This window comes from Mya arenaria, chromosome 6, assembly GCF_026914265.1.
Source record: "Mya arenaria isolate MELC-2E11 chromosome 6, ASM2691426v1".
Classification (NCBI taxonomy): Eukaryota; Metazoa; Mollusca; class Bivalvia; order Myida; family Myidae; genus Mya; species Mya arenaria.
Window position 1 is genome coordinate 23,206,880 of NC_069127.1, and position 19,785 is coordinate 23,226,664.

The 19,785-nt window shown below is 38.7% G+C and overlaps 1 protein-coding gene across 2 annotated transcripts in view; it reads right to left on the bottom strand.

The window, feature by feature from the left end:
• Positions 1-5,258, bottom strand: part of LOC128237535 (nephrin-like) — a 36,147-nt gene extending 30,889 nt beyond the window's left edge. For both annotated transcript variants that reach the window (XM_052953125.1, XM_052953124.1), the window contains exon 1: positions 5,129-5,258. In XM_052953125.1, coding sequence (XP_052809085.1) covers positions 5,129-5,201 — 73 coding nt within the window. In that variant the 5' untranslated portion in view covers positions 5,202-5,258. The remainder of the gene's footprint in view (positions 1-5,128) is intronic.
• Positions 5,259-19,785: the final 14,527 nt, after the last annotated feature.

Sequence of the window (19,785 nt, forward strand, 5' to 3'; positions counted from 1 at the left end):
CACCAATAATGGCCCATTGCACCATTTCACTCATCCCTCATGTATCTATGTAACACCAATAAGGGCCCATTGCACCATTTCACTTATCCCTCATACATCTATATTTCACCAATAATGGCCCATTGCACCATTTCACTCATCCCTCATGTATCTATGTAACGCCTATAAGGGCCCATTCCACCATTTCACTCATTCCTCATGCATCTTTATAACACCAATAAAGGCCCATTGCACCATTTCACTTATCCCTCATGTATCTATGTAACACCAATAAGGGCCCATTGCACCATTTCACTTATCCCTCATACATCTATATTTCACCAATAAAGGCCCATTGCACCATTTCACTTATCCCTCATGTATCTATGTAACACCAATAAGGGCCCATTGCACCATTTCACTTATCCCTCATACATCTATATTTCACCAATAAAGGCTCATTGCACCATTTCACTTATCCCTCATGTATCTATGTAACACCAATAAGGGCCCATTGCACCATTTCACTCATCCCTCATACATCTATATTTCACCAATAAAGGCCCATTGCACCATTTCACTTATCCCTCATGTATCTATGTAACACCAATAAGGGCCCATTGCACCATTTCACTTATCCCTCATACATCTATATTTCACCAATAATGGCTCATTCCACCATTTCACTCATCCCTCATGCATCTATATAACACCAATAAGGGCCCATTGCACCATTTCACTTATCCCTCATGTATCTATGTAACACCAATAAGGGCCCATTGCACCATTTCACTTATCCCTCATACATCTATATTTCACCAATAAAGGCCCATTGCACCATTTCACTCATCCCTCATGTATCTATGTAACACCAATAAGGGCCCATTGCACCATTTCACTTATCCCTCATACATCTATATTTCACCAATAAAGGCCCATTGCACCATTTCACTTATCCCTCATACATCTATATTTCACCAATAAAGGCCCATTGCACCATTTCACTCATCCCTCATGTATCTATGTAACACCAATAAGGGCCCATTGCACCATTTCACTTATCCCTCATGCATCTATATAACACCAATAAGGGCCCATTGCACCATTTCACTCATCCCTCATGTATCTATGTAACGCCTATAAGGGCCCATTCCACCATTTCACTCATCCCTCATGCATCTATATAACACCAATAAGGGCCCATTGCACCATTTCACTCATCCCTCATGTATCTATGTAACACCAATAAGGGCCCATTGCACCATTTCACTTATCCCTCATACATCTATATTTCACCAATAAGGGCCCATTGCACCATTTCACTCATCCCTCATGTATCTATGTAACACCAATAAGGGCCCATTGCACCATTTCACTTATCCCTCATACATCTATATTTCACCAATAAGGGCCCATTGCACCATTTCACTTATCCCTCATGTATCTATATAACACCAATAAGGGCCCATTGCACCATTTCACTTATCCCTCATGTATCTATATAACACCAATAAGGGCCCATTGCACCATTTCACTCATCCCTCATGCATCTATATAACACCAATAAGGGCCCATTGCACCATTTCACTCATCCCTCATACATCTATATTTCACCAATAAGGGCCCATTGCACCATTTCACTCATCCCTCATGTATCAATATAACACCAATAAGGGCAAATTGCACCATTTCACTCATCCCTCATGCATCTATATTTCACCAATAAGGGCAAATTGCACCATTTCACTCATCCCTCATGTATCTATGTAACACCAATAAGGGCCCATTGCACCATTTCACTTATCCCTCATACATCTATATTTCACCAATAAAGGCCCATTGCACCATTTCACTCATCCCTCATGTATCTATGTAACACCAATAAGGGCCCATTGCACCATTTCACTTATCCCTCATACATCTTTATTTCACCAATAATGGCTCATTCCACCATTTCACTTATCCCTCATGCATCTATGTAACACCAATAAGGGCCCATTGCACCATTTCACTTATCCCTCATACATCTATGTAACACCAATAAGGGCTCAATGCACCATTTCACTTATCCCTCATACATCTATATTTCACCAATAAAGGCCCATTGCACCATTTCACTTATCCCTCATGTATCTATATTTCACCAATAAAGGCCCATTGCACCATTTCACTTATCCCTCATGTATCTATGTAACACCAATAAGGGCCCATTGCACCATTTCACTTATCCCTCATACATCTATATTACACCAATAAGGGCCCATTGCACCATTTCACTTATCCCTCATACATCTATATTTCACCAATAAAGGCCCATTGCACCATTTCACTTATCCCTCATGTATCTATATTTCACCAATAAAGGCCCATTGCACCATTTCACTTATCCCTCATGCATCTATGTAACACCAATAAGGGCCCATTGCACCATTTCACTTATCCCTCATACATCTATGTAACACCAATAAGGGCTCAATGCACCATTTCACTTATCCCTCATACATGTATATTTCACCAATAAAGGCCCATTGCACCATTTCACTTATCCCTCATGTATCTATATTTCACCAATAAAGGCCCATTGCACCATTTCACTTATCCCTCATGCATCTATGTAACACCAAGAAGGGCCCATTGCACCATTTCACTCATCCCTCATGTATCTATATTTCACCAATAAAGGCCCATTGCACCATTTCACTTATCCCTCATGCATCTATGTAACACCAATAAAGGCCCATTCCACCATTTCACTCATCCCTCATGTATCTATATTTCACCAATAAAGGCCCATTGCACCATTTCACTTATCCCTCATGCATCTATGTTACACCAAGAAGGGCCCATTGCACCATTTCACTTATCCCTCATACATCTATGTAAAACCAATAAGGGCCCATTGCACCATTTCACTTATCCCTCATGTATCTATGTAACACCAATAAGGGCTCAATGCACCATTTCACTTATCCCTCGTACATCTATGTAACACCAATAAGGGCCCATTGCACCATTTCACTCATCCCTCATGTATCTATGTAACACCAATAAGGGCTCAATGCACCATTTCACTTATCCCTCATACATCTATATTTCACCAATAAAGGCCCATTGCACCATTTCACTTATCCCTCATGTATCTATATTTCACCAATAAAGGCCCATTGCACCATTTCACTTATCCCTCATGCATCTATGTAACACCAAGAAGGGCCCATTGCACCATTTCACTTATCCCTCATACATCTATGTAACACCAATAAGGGCCCATTGCACCATTTCACTTATCCCTCATACATCTATATTTCACCAATAAAGGCCCATTGCACCATTTCACTTATCCCTCATACATCTATGTAACACCAATAATGGCCCATTGCACCATTTCACTTATCCCTCATACATCTATATAACACCAATAAGGGCCCATTGCACCATTTCACTTATCCCTCATGTATCTATGTAACACCAATAAGGGCCCATTGCACCATTTCACTTATCCCTCATACATCTATGTAACACCAATAATGGCTCATTCCACCATTTCACTTATCCCTCATACATCTATGTAACACCAATAATGGCTCATTCCACCATTTCACTTATCCCTCATGCATCTATGTAACACCAATAAGGGCTCAATGCACCATTTCACTTATCCCTCATACATCTATATTTCACCAATAAAGGCCCATTGCACCATTTCACTTATCCCTCATGTATCTATATTTCACCAATAAAGGCCCATTGCACCATTTCACTTATCCCTCATACATCTATATTACACCAATAATGGCTCATTCTACCATTTCACTTATCCCTCATACATCTATATTACACCAATAATGGCTCATTCTACCATTTCACTTATCCCTCATACATCTATATTACACCAATAATGGCTCATTCTACCATTTCACTTATCCCTCATACATCTATATTACACCAATAATGGCTCATTCTACCATTTCACTTATCCCTCATACATCTATATTTCACCAATAAAGGCCCATTGCACCATTTCACTTATCCCTCATGTATCTATGTAACACCAATAAGGGCCCATTGCACCATTTCACTTATCCCTCATACATCTATATTACACCAATAATGGCTCATTCTACCATTTCACTTATCCCTCATACATCTATATTACACCAATAATGGCTCATTCTACCATTTCACTTATCCCTCACGCATCTATGTAACACCAATAAGGGCTCAATGCACAATTTCACCTATCCATCATACATCTATATTACACCAATAAGGGTTCATTGTACCATTTCACTTATTTATCATATATCTATATTACACCAATAAGGGTTCATTGCACCATTTCACTCATCCTTCATGCACATATGTTACACCAAAAAGGGCTCATTGCATCATTTTGATCATTTCTCATACATTTTTCCAACACCAATAAAAGCTCACTAGTCCCCATATTGTTTGTATGTAACCTTAGTGTTGTTTAACATGTGTATTTTTAATATATTCTAATTATTTCTGTAGATGGTTTGTACTTTTACTTTTATTTTTTGTAAAGCACTGAGAACGCATATATTTCATGATAAATGATATGGGGTATACTTATAATATAAAAATAACGATAAAATGATTGATAACTTAGTAACGCTTTATTAAATGTCAAATTGAAGACAGCATCAGTAAAACCGATTTCATCAATGTGTGATGGATTTGCAATGAGTTGGACATAGGTCTGACATGTGTTATTATTACGCTCTTGAAAACCTTTCGGTTAAACATCACGAATGTATATCAACTACATTTCCCCATAAAGAATCTTAAACCACGATAAATATCTGAACTAATCCTTGTCTCTATTCTAGTAAGCATTTTCTGTGTGTTTCGATCAATTCATTTTTCCATCGGAACAGTTACAATTCTGGATAAATATAACAACCAGATACCAACAACAGCAGAAGTAAAACGAATTTCAGTAAGGCTTTCAACCTACGACTGGAAATTCACATCAACATTAAAGTTATGTATTAGTGAAAGGTATTCGCTTGAGGTTTTCTTTAAGTAATGTAATTCTTAACTTCCTGTTAGGATCACTCTTATATTTAAATGTGTATAAAAAGAATTGATAACAACCATAACTACGTATAAATAGAACTCGTACCTGGATTTGAATGAAAATATAAAACCGTCCAAGACATAAAAACACAACGCACTGAAAAACATTTCTTCATCATTATTGGTTAATGTACATAATCCTAACTGCATGTATTTATGTATGAATGCTGAAATTGTATCACCTTCAACCGGAAGATAATATGGATTTATACAGTGAACAAAGCTGACTGTTGTAAGAAGTTGATAAAGTACCAAGATTTAAAACTGTATTGTTCCGGTGTTTTGAAAAAGATTTATGTTTAAGCTTCATGTAACGATTTTCACAATTTCAAAAATCAAAGTTTCACCTTAAAACTCATTTGTCGTGTTAACCGCCAATTTTAAATATTTTATGGTGTTTTTTCTGTTCTTATTTTGTTAGGATTTCTGGGATGTTAAGTGATACATTAATTATGATTCGTATTAACAGTTTGATATGTATAAGTTATCTTAGTCCAATGTTCTTCGTAGAGGTATGCGTTTAATAGTTTAGTTTCATCTGCCCCTTAAAGGGAACTGTGTATTTCCCTTTGATATTTCTGACATGCATTTTTAGAATAAACAAGGTATTCATAGAATTCTAGTGAAAGATTTATGTTCAAGAGCTTTTTCAATTTTGTATATACGGTCAACCTCATGAAAATGATAAGATGTATTTTTGTTTATACATGTTGAAGCAAGTGCAAGTCTGAGTACTCATAAACAATTTTAAAACCTAAGTAAGCTCCAAATTCACTGATTATTCGAAGGCGGTAACTCAAACATTTTCTTATAAATAAGTTTAATGCATGTTGTGTTGGTGGGAGATTTGGCATTGATACCTAAACATTTATTCAGCATACAATGATAGACTTTCGGCAATTGTTGCTGAAACCTTATTAATTGCAGTTTCCACTTTTGTCTTGCTCCTTGGTATCGAGAAGGCATTCATACCAACGATATTTGATTGCAACTACCACCGCTCTTTTCCGACGTATTGTATTGGTCGCTTAAACGTTCATTGATAGCAATAGGGCTTTGGTCTAAAATGATAATGATCATTAGAAAGCGATAATGCATTGGTCTCGAACAAAACGCGCGTTTGCGATAGCACATCTGTCCCAAACAACAACGCACATTTATAGTAATAAGGCATTGGTCCTATAAACAACGCGTAATGGCAGAGATAAGGCATTGGCCCCTTACACAACGCTTAAGGGCATATATAAGGCATTGGTTCCTTACACAACGCTCAATGGTAGAGCTAAGGCATTGGTCCCTTACATAACGCTCAATGGCAGGGATAAGGCATTTGTCCCTTATACAACGTTCAATGTCAGAGATAAGGCATTGGTCCCTTACACAACGCTCAATGGTAGAGATAAGGCATTGGTTCCTTACACAAAGTTCAATGTCAGAGATAAGGCATTGGTCCCTTCCACAACGTTCAATGTCAGAGATAAGGCATTTGTCCCTTATACAACATTCAATGTCAGAGGTAAGGCATTTGTCCCTTATACAGCGTTCAATGTCAGAGATAAGGCATCTGTCCCTTATACAACGTTCAATGTCAGAGATAAGGCATTGGTCCCTTATACAACGTTCAATGTCAGAGATAAGGCATCTGTCCCTTATACAACGTTCAATGTCAGAGATAAGGCATTGGTCCCTTATACAACGTTCAATGTCAGAGATAAGGCATTTGTCCCTTATACAACGTTCAATGTCAGAGATAAGGCATTGGTCCCTGACATAACGTTCAATGTCAGAGATAAGGCATTGGTCCCTTACATAAGGTTCAATGTCAGAGATAAGGCATTTGTACCTTATACAACGTTCAATGTCAAAGATAAGCATTGGTCCCTTAAACAACGTTCAATGGTAGAGATAAGGCATAGTTCCCTTATACAAAGTTCAATGTCAGATATAAGGCATTGGTCCCTTATACAACGTTCAATGTGAGAGATAAGGCATTGGTCCCTTATACAACGTTCAATGTCAGAGATAAGGCATTGGTCCCTTATACAACGTTGAATGTGAGAGATAAGGCATTGGTCCAATATACAACGCTCAATGTCAGAGATAAGACATTGGTCCCTTATACAACGCTCAATGTCAAAGATAAGGCATTTGTCCCTTATACAACGTTCAATGTCAGAAATAAGACATTGGTCCCTTATACAAAGTTCAATGTCAGAGAAAAGGCATTGGTCCCTTATACAACGTTCAATGTCAGAGATAAGGCATTTGTCCCTTATACAACGTTCAATGTCAGATATAAGGCATTGGTCCCTTATACAACGTTCAATGACAGAGATAAGGCATTGGTCCCTTATACAACGTTCAATGTCAGAGATAACGCATTGGTCCTTTATACAACGTTCAAAGTCAGAGATAAGGCATTGGTCCCTTATACAACGTTCAATGTCAGAGATAAGGCTTTTGTCCCTTACATAATGTTCAATGTCAGAGATAAGGCATTTGTCCCTTATACAACATTCAATATCATAGATAAGGCATTTGTCCCTTATACAACGTTCAATGTCAGAGATAAGGCATTGGGCCCTTATGCAACGTTCAATGTCAGAGATAAGGCATTGGTCCCTTATACAACGTTCAATGTCAGAGATAAGGCATTTGTCCCTTATACAACGTTCAATGTCAGAGATAAGGCATTGGTCCCTTATACAACGTTCAATGTCAGAGATAAGGCATTGGTCCTTTATACAACAATCAATGTCAAAGATAAGGCATTTGTCCCTTATACAACGTTCAATGTCAGAGATAAGACATTTGTCCCTTATACAACGTTCAATGTCAGAGATAAGGAATTGGTCCCTTATACAACGTTCAATGTCAGAGATAAGGCATCTGTCCCTTATACAACGTTCAATGACAGAGATAAGGCATTGGTCCCTTATACAACGTTCAATGTCAGTGATAAGGCATTGGTCCCTTATACAACGTTCAATGTCAGAGATAAGGCATTGGTCCCTTATACAACGTTAAATGTCAGAGATAAGGCATTGGTCCCTTATACAACGTTTAATGTCAGAGATAAGGCATTTGTCCCTTATACAACGTTCAATGGCAGTGATAAGGCATTTGTCCCTTATACAACGTTCAATGTCGGAGATAAGGCATTGGTCCCTTATACAACGTTCATTGTCAGTGATAAGGCATTGGTCCCTTATACAACGTTCAATGTCAGAGATAAGGCATTGGTCCCTTATACAACGTTTAATGTCAGAGATAAGGCATTTGTCCCTTATACAACGTTCAATGGCAGTGATAAGGCATTTGTCCCTTATACAACGTTCAATGTCGGAGATAAGGCATTGGTCCCTTATACAACGTTCAATGTCAGAGATAAGGCATTTGTCCCTTATACAACGTTCAATGGCAGTGATAAGGCATTTGTCCCTTATACAACGTTCAATGTCGGAGATAAGGCATTGGTCCCTTATACAACGTTCAATGTCAGAGATAAGGCATTGGTCCCTTATACAACGTTCAATGTCAGAGATAAGGCATCTGTCCGTTATACAACGTTCAATGTCAGAGATAAGGCATTGGTCCCTTCCACAACGTTCAATGTCAGTGATAAGGCATATTTATTTGTCACTTATACAACGTTCAATGTCAGAGATAAGGCATTGGTCCCTTCTACAACGTTCAATGTCAGAGATAAGGCATTGGTCTCTTATACAACGTTCAATGTCAGAGATAAGGCATTTGTCCCTTATACAACGTTCAATGTCAGAGATAAGGAATTGGTCCCTTATACAACGTTCAATGTCAGAGATAAGGCATTTGTCCCTTATACAACGTTCAATGTCAGAGATAAGGCATTGGGCCCTTATACAACGTTCAATGTCAGAGATAAGGCATTGGTCCCTTCCACAACGTTCAATGTCAGAGATAAGGCATTTGTCCATTACATAACCTTCAATGTCAGAGATAAGTCATTGGTCCCTTATACAACGTTCAATGTCAGAGATAAGGCATTGGTCCCTCATACAACGTTCAATGTCAGAGATAAGGCATTGGTCCCTTATACAACGTTCAATGTCAGAGATAAGGCATTGGTCCTTTATACAACGTTCAATGTCAGAGATAAGGCATATTTATTTGTCACTTATACAACGTTCAATGTCAGAGATAAGACATTGGTCCCTTATACAACGTTCAATGTCAGAGATAAGGCATTGGTCCCTTCTACAACGTTCAATGTCAGAGATAAGGCATTGGTCTCTTATACAACGTTCAATGTCAGAGATAAGGCATTTGTCCCTTATACAACGTTCAATGTCAGAGATAAGGAATTGGTCCCTTATACAACGTTCAATGTCAGAGATAAGGCATTTGTCCCTTATACAACGTTCAATGTCAGAGATAAGGCATTGGGCCCTTATACAACGTTCAATGTCAGAGATAAGGCATTGGTCCCTTCCACAACGTTCAATGTCAGAGATAAGGCATTTGTCCATTACATAACCTTCAATGTCAGAGATAAGTCATTGGTCCCTTATACAACGTTCAATGTCAGAGATAAGGCATTGGTCCCTCATACAACGTTCAATGTCAGAGATAAGGCATTGGTCCCTTATACAACGTTCAATGTCAGAGATAAGGCATTGGTCCTTTATACAACGTTCAATGTCAGAGATAAGGCATATTTATTTGTCACTTATACAACGTTCAATGTCAGAGATAAGACATTGGTCCCTTATACAACGTTCAATGTCAGAGATAAGGCATTGGTCCCTTCTACAACGTTCAATGTCAGAGATAAGGCATTGGTCTCTTATACAACGCTCAATGTCAGAGATAAGGCATTTGTCCCTTATACAACGTTCAATGTCAGAGATAAGGAATTGGTCCTTTATACAACGTTCAATGTCAGAGATAAGGCATTTGTCCCTTATACAACGTTCAATGTCAGAGATAAGGCATTGGGCCCTTATACAACGTTCAATGTCAGATATAAGGCATTGGTCCCTTATACAACGTTCAATATCAGAGATAAGGCATTGGTCCGTTATGCAACGTTCAATGTCAGAGAAAAGGCATTTGTCCCTTCCACAACGTTCAATGGTAGAGATAAGGAATTGGTCCCTTATACAACGTTCAATGTCAGAGATAAAGCATTTGTCCCTTATACAACTTTCAATGTCAGAGATAATGCATTGGGCCCTTATACAACGTTCAATGTCAGAGATAAGGCATTGGTCCCTTATACAACGTTCAATGTCAGAGATAAGGCATTGGTCCCTTATACAACGTTCAATGTCAGAGATAAGGCATTCGTCCCTTCCACAACGTTCAATGGTAGAGATAAGGCATTGGTCCCTTATACAACGTTCAAAGTCAGAGATAAGGCATTTGTCCCTTATAAAACGTTCAATGTCAGAGATAAGGCATTGGTCACTTATACAACATTCAATGTCAGAGATAAGGCATTGGTCCCTTATACAACGTTCAATGGTAGAGATAAGGAATTTTTCCCTTATACAACGTTCAATGTTAGAAATAAGGCATTTGTCCCTTATACAACGTTCAATGTCAGAGATAAGGCATTGGTCCCTTATACAACGTTCAATGTCAGAGATAAGGCATTGGTCCCTTATACAACGTTCAATGTCAGAGATAAGGCATTGGTCCCTTATACAACGTTCAATGTCAGAGATAAGGCATTTGTCCCTTACACAACGTTCAATGTCAGAGATAAGGCATTGGTCCCTTACATAACGTTCGATGTCAGAGATAAGGCATTGGTCCCTTACATAACGTTCAATGTCAGAGTTAATGCATTTGTCCGTTATACAACATTCAATGTCAGAGATAAAGCATTGGTCCCTTATACAACGTTCAATGGTAGAGATAAGGCATTGGTCCCTTATACAACGTTCAATGTCAGAGATAAGACATTGGTCCCTTATACAACGTTCAATGTCAGAGATAAGGCATTGGTCACTTATACAACGTTCAATGTCAAAGATAAGGCATTGGTCCCTTATACAACGTTCAATGTCAGAGATAAGGCATTGGTCCCTTATACAACGTTCAATGTCAGAGATAAGGCATTGGTCCGTTATACAACGTTCAATGTCAGAGATAACGCATTGGTCCCTTATACAACGTTCAATGTCAGAGATAAGGCATTGGTCCCTTATACAACGTTCAATGTCAGAGATAAGGCATTGGTCCCTTATACAACGCTCAATGTCAGAGATAAGACATTGGTCCCTTATACAACGCTCAATGTCAGAGATAAGGCATTGGTCCCTTACATAACGTTCATTGTCAGAGATAAGGCATTTGTCCCTTATACAACGTTCAATGTCAGAGATAAGCATTGGTCCCTTATACAACGTTCAATGGTAGAGATAAGGCATTGGTCCCTTATACAACGTTCAATGTCAGAGATAAGGCATTGTTCCCTTATACAACGTTCAATGTCAGAGATAATACATTGGTCCCTTATACAAAGTTCAATGTCAGAAATAAGGCATTGGTCCCTTATACAACGTTCAATGTGAGAGATAAGGCATTGGTCCCTTATACAACGTTCAATGTCAGAGATAAGGCATTGGTCCCTTATACAACGTTGAATGTCAGAGATAAGGCATTGGTGCAATATACAACGCTCAATGTCAGAGATAAGACATTGGTCCCTTATACAACGCTCAATGTCAGAGATAAGGCATTTGTCCCTTACATAACGTTCAATGTCAGAGATAAGGCATTGGTCCCTTACATAACTTTCAATGTCAGAGATAAGGCTTTGGTCCCTTATACAACGTTCAATGTCAGAGATAAGGCATTGGTCCCTTATACAACGTTCAATGTCAGAGATAAGGCATTGGTCCCTTATACAACGCTCAATGTCAGAGATAAGACATTGGTCCCTTATACAACGCTCAATGTCAGAGATAAGGCATTGGTCCCTTACATAATGTTCAATGTCAGAGATAAGGCATTGGTCCCTTACATAACGTTCAATGTCAGAGATAAGGCATTTGTCCCTTATACAACGTTCAATGTCAGAGATAAGCATTTGTCCTTTATACAACGTTCAATGGTAGAGATAAGGCATTGGTCCCTTATACAACGTTCAATGTAAGAGATAAGGCATTGTTCACTTATACAAAGTTCAATGTCAGAGATAAGACATTGGTCCCTTATACAAAGTTCAATGGTAGAGATAAGGCATTGGTCCCTTATACAACGTTCAATGTCAGAGATAAGGCATTTGTCCCTTATACAACGTTCAATGTCAGAGATAAGGCATTGGTCCCTTATACAACGTTGAATGTCACAGATAAGGCATTGGTCCCTTATACAACGCTCAATGTCAGAGATAAGACATTGGTCCCTTATACAACGCTCAATGTCAGAGATAAGGCATTGGGTCCTTATACAACGCTCAATGTCAGAGATAAGGCATTGTTCCCTTATACAACGTTCAATGTCAGAGATAATACATTGGTCCCTTATACAACGTTCAATGTCAGAAATAAGGCATTGGTTCCTTATACAACGTTCAATGTGAGAGATAAGGCATTGGGCCCTTATACAACGTTCAATGTCAGAGATAAGGCATTGGTCCCTTATACAACGTTCAATGTCAGAGATAAGGCATTGGTCCAATATACAACGCTCAATGTCAGAGATAAGGCATTGGTCACTTATACAACGTTCAATGTCAAAGATAAGGCATTGGTCCCTTATACAACGTTCAATGTCAGAGATAAGGCATTGGTCCCTTATACAACGTTCAATGTCAGAGATAAGGCATTGGTCCGTTATACAACGTTCAATGTCAGAGATAACGCATTGGTCCCTTATACAACGTTCAATGTCAGAGATAAGGCATTGGTCCCTTATACAACGTTCAATGTCAGAGATAAGGCATTGGTCCCTTATACAACGCTCAATGTCAGAGATAAGACATTGGTCCCTTATACAACGCTCAATGTCAGAGATAAGGCATTGGTCCCTTACATAACGTTCATTGTCAGAGATAAGGCATTGGTCCCTTATACAACGTTCAATGTCAGAGATAAGCATTGGTCCCTTATACAACGTTCAATGGTAGAGATAAGGCATTGGTCCATTATACAACGTTCAATGTCAGAGATAAGGCATTGTTCCCTTATACAACGTTCAATGTCAGAGATAATACATTGGTCCCTTATACAAAGTTCAATGTCAGAAATAAGGCATTGGTCCCTTATACAACGTTCAATGTGAGAGATAAGGCATTGGTCCCTTATACAACGTTCAATGTCAGAGATAAGGAATTGGTCCCATATACAACGTTGAATGTCAGAGATAAGGCATTGGTGCAATATACAATGCTCAATGTCAGAGATAAGACATTGGTCCCTTATACAACGCTCAATGTCAGAGATAAGGCATTTGTCCCTTACATAACGTTCAATGTCAGAGATAAGGCATTGGTCCCTTACATAACTTTCAATGTCAGAGATAAGGCATTGGTCCCTTATACAACGTTCAATGTCAGAGATAAGGCATTGGTCCCTTATACAACGTTCAATGTCAGAGATAAGGCATTGGTCCCTTATACAACGTTCAATGTCAGAGATAAGCATTTGTCCTTTATACAACGTTCAATGGTAGAGATAAGGCATTGGTCCCTTATACAACGTTCAATGTAAGAGATAAGGCATTGTTCACTTATACAAAGTTCAATGTCAGAGATAAGACATTGGTCCCTTATACAAAGTTCAATGGTAGAGATAAGGCATTGGTCCCTTATACAACGTTCAATGTCAGAGATAAGGCATTGGTCCCTTATACAACGTTCAATGTCAGAGATAAGGCATTGGTCCCTTATACAACGTTGAATGTCAGAGATAAGGCATTGGTCCCTTATACAACGCTCAATGTCAGAGATAAGACATTGGTCCCTTATACAACGCTCAATGTCAGAGATAAGGCATTGGGTCCTTATACAACGCTCAATGTCAGAGATAAGGCATTGTTCCCTTATACAACGTTCAATGTCAGAGATAATACATTGGTCCCTTATACAAAGTTCAATGTCAGAAATAAGGCATTGGTTCCTTATACAACGTTCAATGTGAGAGATAAGGCATTGGGCCCTTATACAACGTTCAATGTCAGAGATAAGGCATTGGTCCCTTATACAACGTTCAATGTCAGAGATAAGGCATTGGTCCAATATACAACGCTCAATGTCAGAGATAAGACATTGGTCCCTTATACAACGCTCAATGTCAGAGATAAGGCATTGGTCCCTTATACAACGTTCAATGTCAGAGATAAGGCATTGGTCCCTTATACAACGTTCAATGTCAGAGATAAGGCATTGGTCCCTTATACAACGTTCAATGTCAGAGATAAGGCATTGGTCCAATATACAACGCTCAATGTCAGAGATAAGACATTGGTCCCTTATACAAAGCTCAATGTCAGAGATAAAGCATTTGTCCCTTACATAACGTTCAATGTCAGAGATAAGGCATTTGTCCCTTACATAACGTTCAATGTCAGAGATAAGGCATTGGTCCCTTATACAACGTTCAATGTCAGAGATAAGGCATTGGTCCCTTATACAACGTTCAATGTCAGAGATAAGACATTGGTCCCTTATACAAAGTTCAATGTCAGAGATAAGGCATTTGTCCATTACATAACGTTCAATGTCAGAGATAAGGCATTTGTCCCTTATACAGCGTTCAATGTCAGATATAAGGCATTTGTCCCTTATACAACGTTCAATATCAGAGATAAAACATTGGTCCCTTATACAACGTTCAATGTCAGAGATAAGGCATTGGTTCCTTATACAACGTTCAATGTCAGAGATAAGGCATTTGTCCCTTATACAACGTTCAATGTCAGAGATAAGCCTTTTGTCCCTTACATAATATTCAATGTCAGAGATAAGGCATTTGTCCCTTATACAACATTTAATATCAGAGATAAGGCATTTGTCCCTTATACAACGTTCAATGTCAGAGATAAGGCATTGGTCCCTTATACAACGTTCAATGTCAGAGATAAGGCATTGGGCCCTTATACAACGTTCAATGTCAGAGATAAGGCATTGGTCCTTTATACAACGTTCAATGTCAGAGATAAGGCATTGGTCCCTTATACAACGTTCAATGTCAGAGATAAGAAATTGGTCCCTTATACAACGCTCAATGTCAGAGATAAGGCATTGGTCCCTTATACAACGTTCAATGTCAGAGATAAGGCTTTTGTCCCTTACATAATGTTCAATGTCAGAGATAAGGCATTTGTCCCTTCCACAACGTTCAATGTCAGAGATAAGGCATCTGTCCCTTATACAACGTTCAATGTCAGAGATAAGGCATTTGTCCCTTAGATAATGTTCAATGTCAGAGATAAGGCATTTGTCCCTTATACAACGTTCAATGTCAGAGATAATGCATTGGTCCCTTATACAACGTTCAATGTCAGAGATAAGGCATTTGTCCCTTATACAGCGTTCAATGTCAGAGATAAGGCATTTGTCCCTTAGATAATGTTCAATGTCAGAGATAAGGCATTTGTCCCTTCCACAACGTTCAATGTCAGAGATAAGGCATCTGTCCCTTATACAACGTTCAATGTTAGAGATAAGGCATTTGTCCCTTATACAACGTTCAATGTCGGAGATAAGGCATCTGTCCCTTATACAACGCTCAATGTCAGAGATAAGGCATTTGTCCCTTATACAACGTTCAATGTCAGAGATAAGGCATTTGTCTCTTACATAACGTTCAATGTCAGAGATAAGGCATTGGTCCCTTAACGTTCAATGTCAGAAATAAGGTATTTGTCCGTTATACAACGTTCAATGTCAGAGTTAAGGCATTGGTCCCTTATACAACGTTCAATGACAGAGATAAGGCATTTGTCCCTTATACAACGTTCAATTTCAGAGATAAGGCATTTGTCCCTTATACAACGTTCAATGTCAGAGATAAGGCATTGGTCCCTTATACAACGTTCAATGTCAGAGATAAGGCATTGGTCCCTTATACAACGTTCAATGTCAGAGATAAGAAATTGGTCCCTTATACAACGCTCAATGTCAGAGATAAGGCATTGGTCCCTTATACAACGTTCAATGTCAGTGATAAGGCATTTGTCCCTTATACAACGTTCAATGTCAGGGGATAAGGCATTTGTCCCTTACATAATGTTCAATGTCAGAGATAAGGCATTGGTCCCTTATACAACGTTCAATGTAAGAGATAAGGCATTGGTCCCTTATACAACGTTCAATGTCAGAGATAAGGCATTGGTCCCTTATACAACGTTCAATGTCAGAGATAAGGCATTTGTCCCTTATACAACGTTCAATGTCAGAGATAAGGCATTGGTCCCTTATACAACGTTCAATGAGAGAGATAATGCATTGGTCCCTTATATAACGTTCAATGTCAGAGATAAGGCATTTGTCCCTTATACAACGTTCAATGTCAGAGATAAGGCATTGGTCCCTTCCACAACGTTCAATGTCAGAGATAAGGCATTTGTCCCTTATACAACGTTCAATGTCAGAGATAAGGCATTGGCCCCTTATACAACGTTCAATGTCAGAGATAATGCATTGGTCCCTTATATAACGTTCAATGTCAGAGATAAGGCATTTGTCCCTTATACAACGTTCAATGTCAGAGATAAGGCATTGGTCCCTTCTACAACTTTCAATGTCAGAGATAAGGCATTTGTCCCTTATACAACGTTCAATGTCAGAGATAAGGCATTTGTCCCCCTTATACAACGTTCAATGGTAGAGATAAGGCATTTGTCCCTTATACAACGTTCAATGTCAGAGATAAGGCTTTTGTCCCTTATACAGCGTTCAATGTCAGGGGATAAGGCATTTGTCCCTTATACAACGTTCAATGTCAGAGATAAGGCATTTGTCCCTTATATAACGTTCAATGTCAGAGATAAGGCATTTTTCCCTTATACAACGTTCAATGTCAGAGATAAGGCATTTGTCCCTTATACAACGTTCAATGTCAGAGATAAGGCATTTGTCCCTTATACAACGTTCAATGTCAGAGATAAGACATTGGTCCCTTATACAACGTTCAATGTCAGAGATAAGGCATTTGTCCCTTATACAACGTTTAATGTCAGAGATAAGGCATTTGTCCCTTACATAACGTTCAATGTCAGAGATAAGGCATTGGTCCCTTATACAACGTTCAATGTCAGAGATAAGGCATTGGTCGCTTATACAACGTTCAATGGCAGAGATAAGGCGTTGGTTCCTAACACAACGCCATTTGGTAGAAATAAGCCATTGTTCCGTTACACACCGTTCAATGTAGAGATAAGGCATTGGGGGCCGTTTCAATAAAGGATTTTAGTCGTAACTCCAATTGTCTTAAACCTGTATAAAGATTAACAATACATGCACATCAATTGTTTTTATTTACTCAATTTGATGTTCATTTTCAATGCTGACTCGAGTTCAATTCACTCAAATATGTATTAAAATACTGAAACTATGACACTAAGATAATTTCAACTTACGATCAAAATCTTTATTAAAACGCATATAACATACATAACGCCCAATGGTAGAAAAAGGCATTGGTCCGTTACGCAATGTTCAATGGTAGAGGTAAGGCATTTGTTCCTAATACAACACTCAATGGTTGAGATTAGGCATTAGTCCGTTACGCAACGTTCAATGGTAGAGATAAGGCATTGGTTCCTTACACAACGTAAAATGGAAGAGATAAGGCATTGGGTTCCATACACAACGTTCAATAGCAGAGATAAGGCATTGGTTTCTTACAAAACGTTCAATGGCAGATATAAGGTATTGGTTCCTTACACAACGTTAAATGGCAGAGATAAGGCATTGGTCACTTACACAACGCTCAATGGTAGAGATAAGGCATTTGTCACTTACACAACGTTCAATGGCAGAGATAAAGCATTGGTTCCTTACACAACGTTCAATGTCGGAGATAAAGCATTGGTTCCTTACAGAACGCTCAATGGTAGAGATAAGGCATTGGTCACTTACACAACGTTCAATGGTAGAGATAAGGAATTGGTCCCTTACACAACGTTCAATGGTAGAGATAAGGTATTGGTTCCTTACACAACGTAAAATGGCAGAGATAAGGCATTGGTTCCTTACACAACGTTCAATGTCAGAGATAAAGCATTGGTTCCTTACACAACGTTCAATGGTAGAGATAAGGCATTTGTCCCTTATACAACGTTCAATGTCAGAGATAAGGCTTTTGTCCCTTATACAGCGTTCAATGTCAGGGGATAAGGCATTTGTCCCTTATACAACGTTCAATGTCAGAGATAAGGCATGTGTCCCTTACATAACGTTCAATGTCAGAGATAAGGCATTTTTCCCTTATACAACGTTCAATGTCAGAGATAAGGCATTTGTCCCTTATACAACGTTCAATGTCAGAGATAAGGCATTTGTCCCTTATACAACGTTCAATGTCAGAGATAAGACATTGGTCCCTTATACAACGTTCAATGTCAGAGATAAGGCATTTGTCCCTTATACAACGTTTAATGTCAGAGATAAGGCATTGGTCCCTTACATAACGTTCAATGTCAGAGATAAGGCATTGGTCCCTTATACAACGTTCAATGTCAGAGATAAGGCATTGGTCGCTTATACAACGTTCAATGGCAGAGATAAGGCGTTGGTTCCTAACACAACGCCATTTGGTAGAGATAAGCCATTGTTCCGTTACACACCGTTCAATGTAGAGATAAGGCATTGGGGGCCGTTTCAATAAAGGATTTTAGTCGTAACTCCAATTGTCTTAAACCTGTATAAAGATTAACAATACATGCACATCAATTGTTTTTATTTACTCAATTTGGTGTTCATTTTCAATGCTGACTCGAGTTCAATTCACTCAAATATGTATTAAAATACTGAAACTATGACACTAAGATAATTTCAACTTACGATCAAAATCTTTATTAAAACGCATATAACATACATAACGCCCAATGGTAGAAAAAGGCATTGGTCCGTTACGCAATGTTCAATGGTAGAGGTAAGGCATTTGTTCCTAATACAACACTCAATGGTTGAGATTAGGCATTAGTCCGTTACGCAACGTTCAATGGTAGAGATAAGGCATTGGTTCCTTACACAACGTAAAATGGAAGAGATAAGGCATTGGGTTCCATACACAACGTTCAATAGCAGAGATAAGGCATTGGTTTCTTACAAAACGTTCAATGGCAGATATAAGGTATTGGTTCCTTACACAACGTTAAATGGCAGAGATAAGGCATTGGTCACTTACACAACGCTCAATGGTAGAGATAAGGCATTTGTCACTTACACAACGTTCAATGGCAGAGATAAAGCATTGGTTCCTTACACAACGTTCAATGTCAGAGATAAAGCATTGGTTCCTTACAGAACGCTCAATGGTAGAGATAAGGCATTGGTCACTTACACAACGTTCAATGGTAGAGATAAGGAATTGGTCCCTTACACAACGTTCAATGGTAGAGATAAGGTATTGGTTCCTTACACAACGTAAAATGGCAGAGATAAGGCATTGGTTCCTTACACAACGTTCAATGTCAGAGATAAAGCATTGGTTCCTTACACAACGCTCAATGATAGAGATAAGGCATTTGTCACTTACACAACGT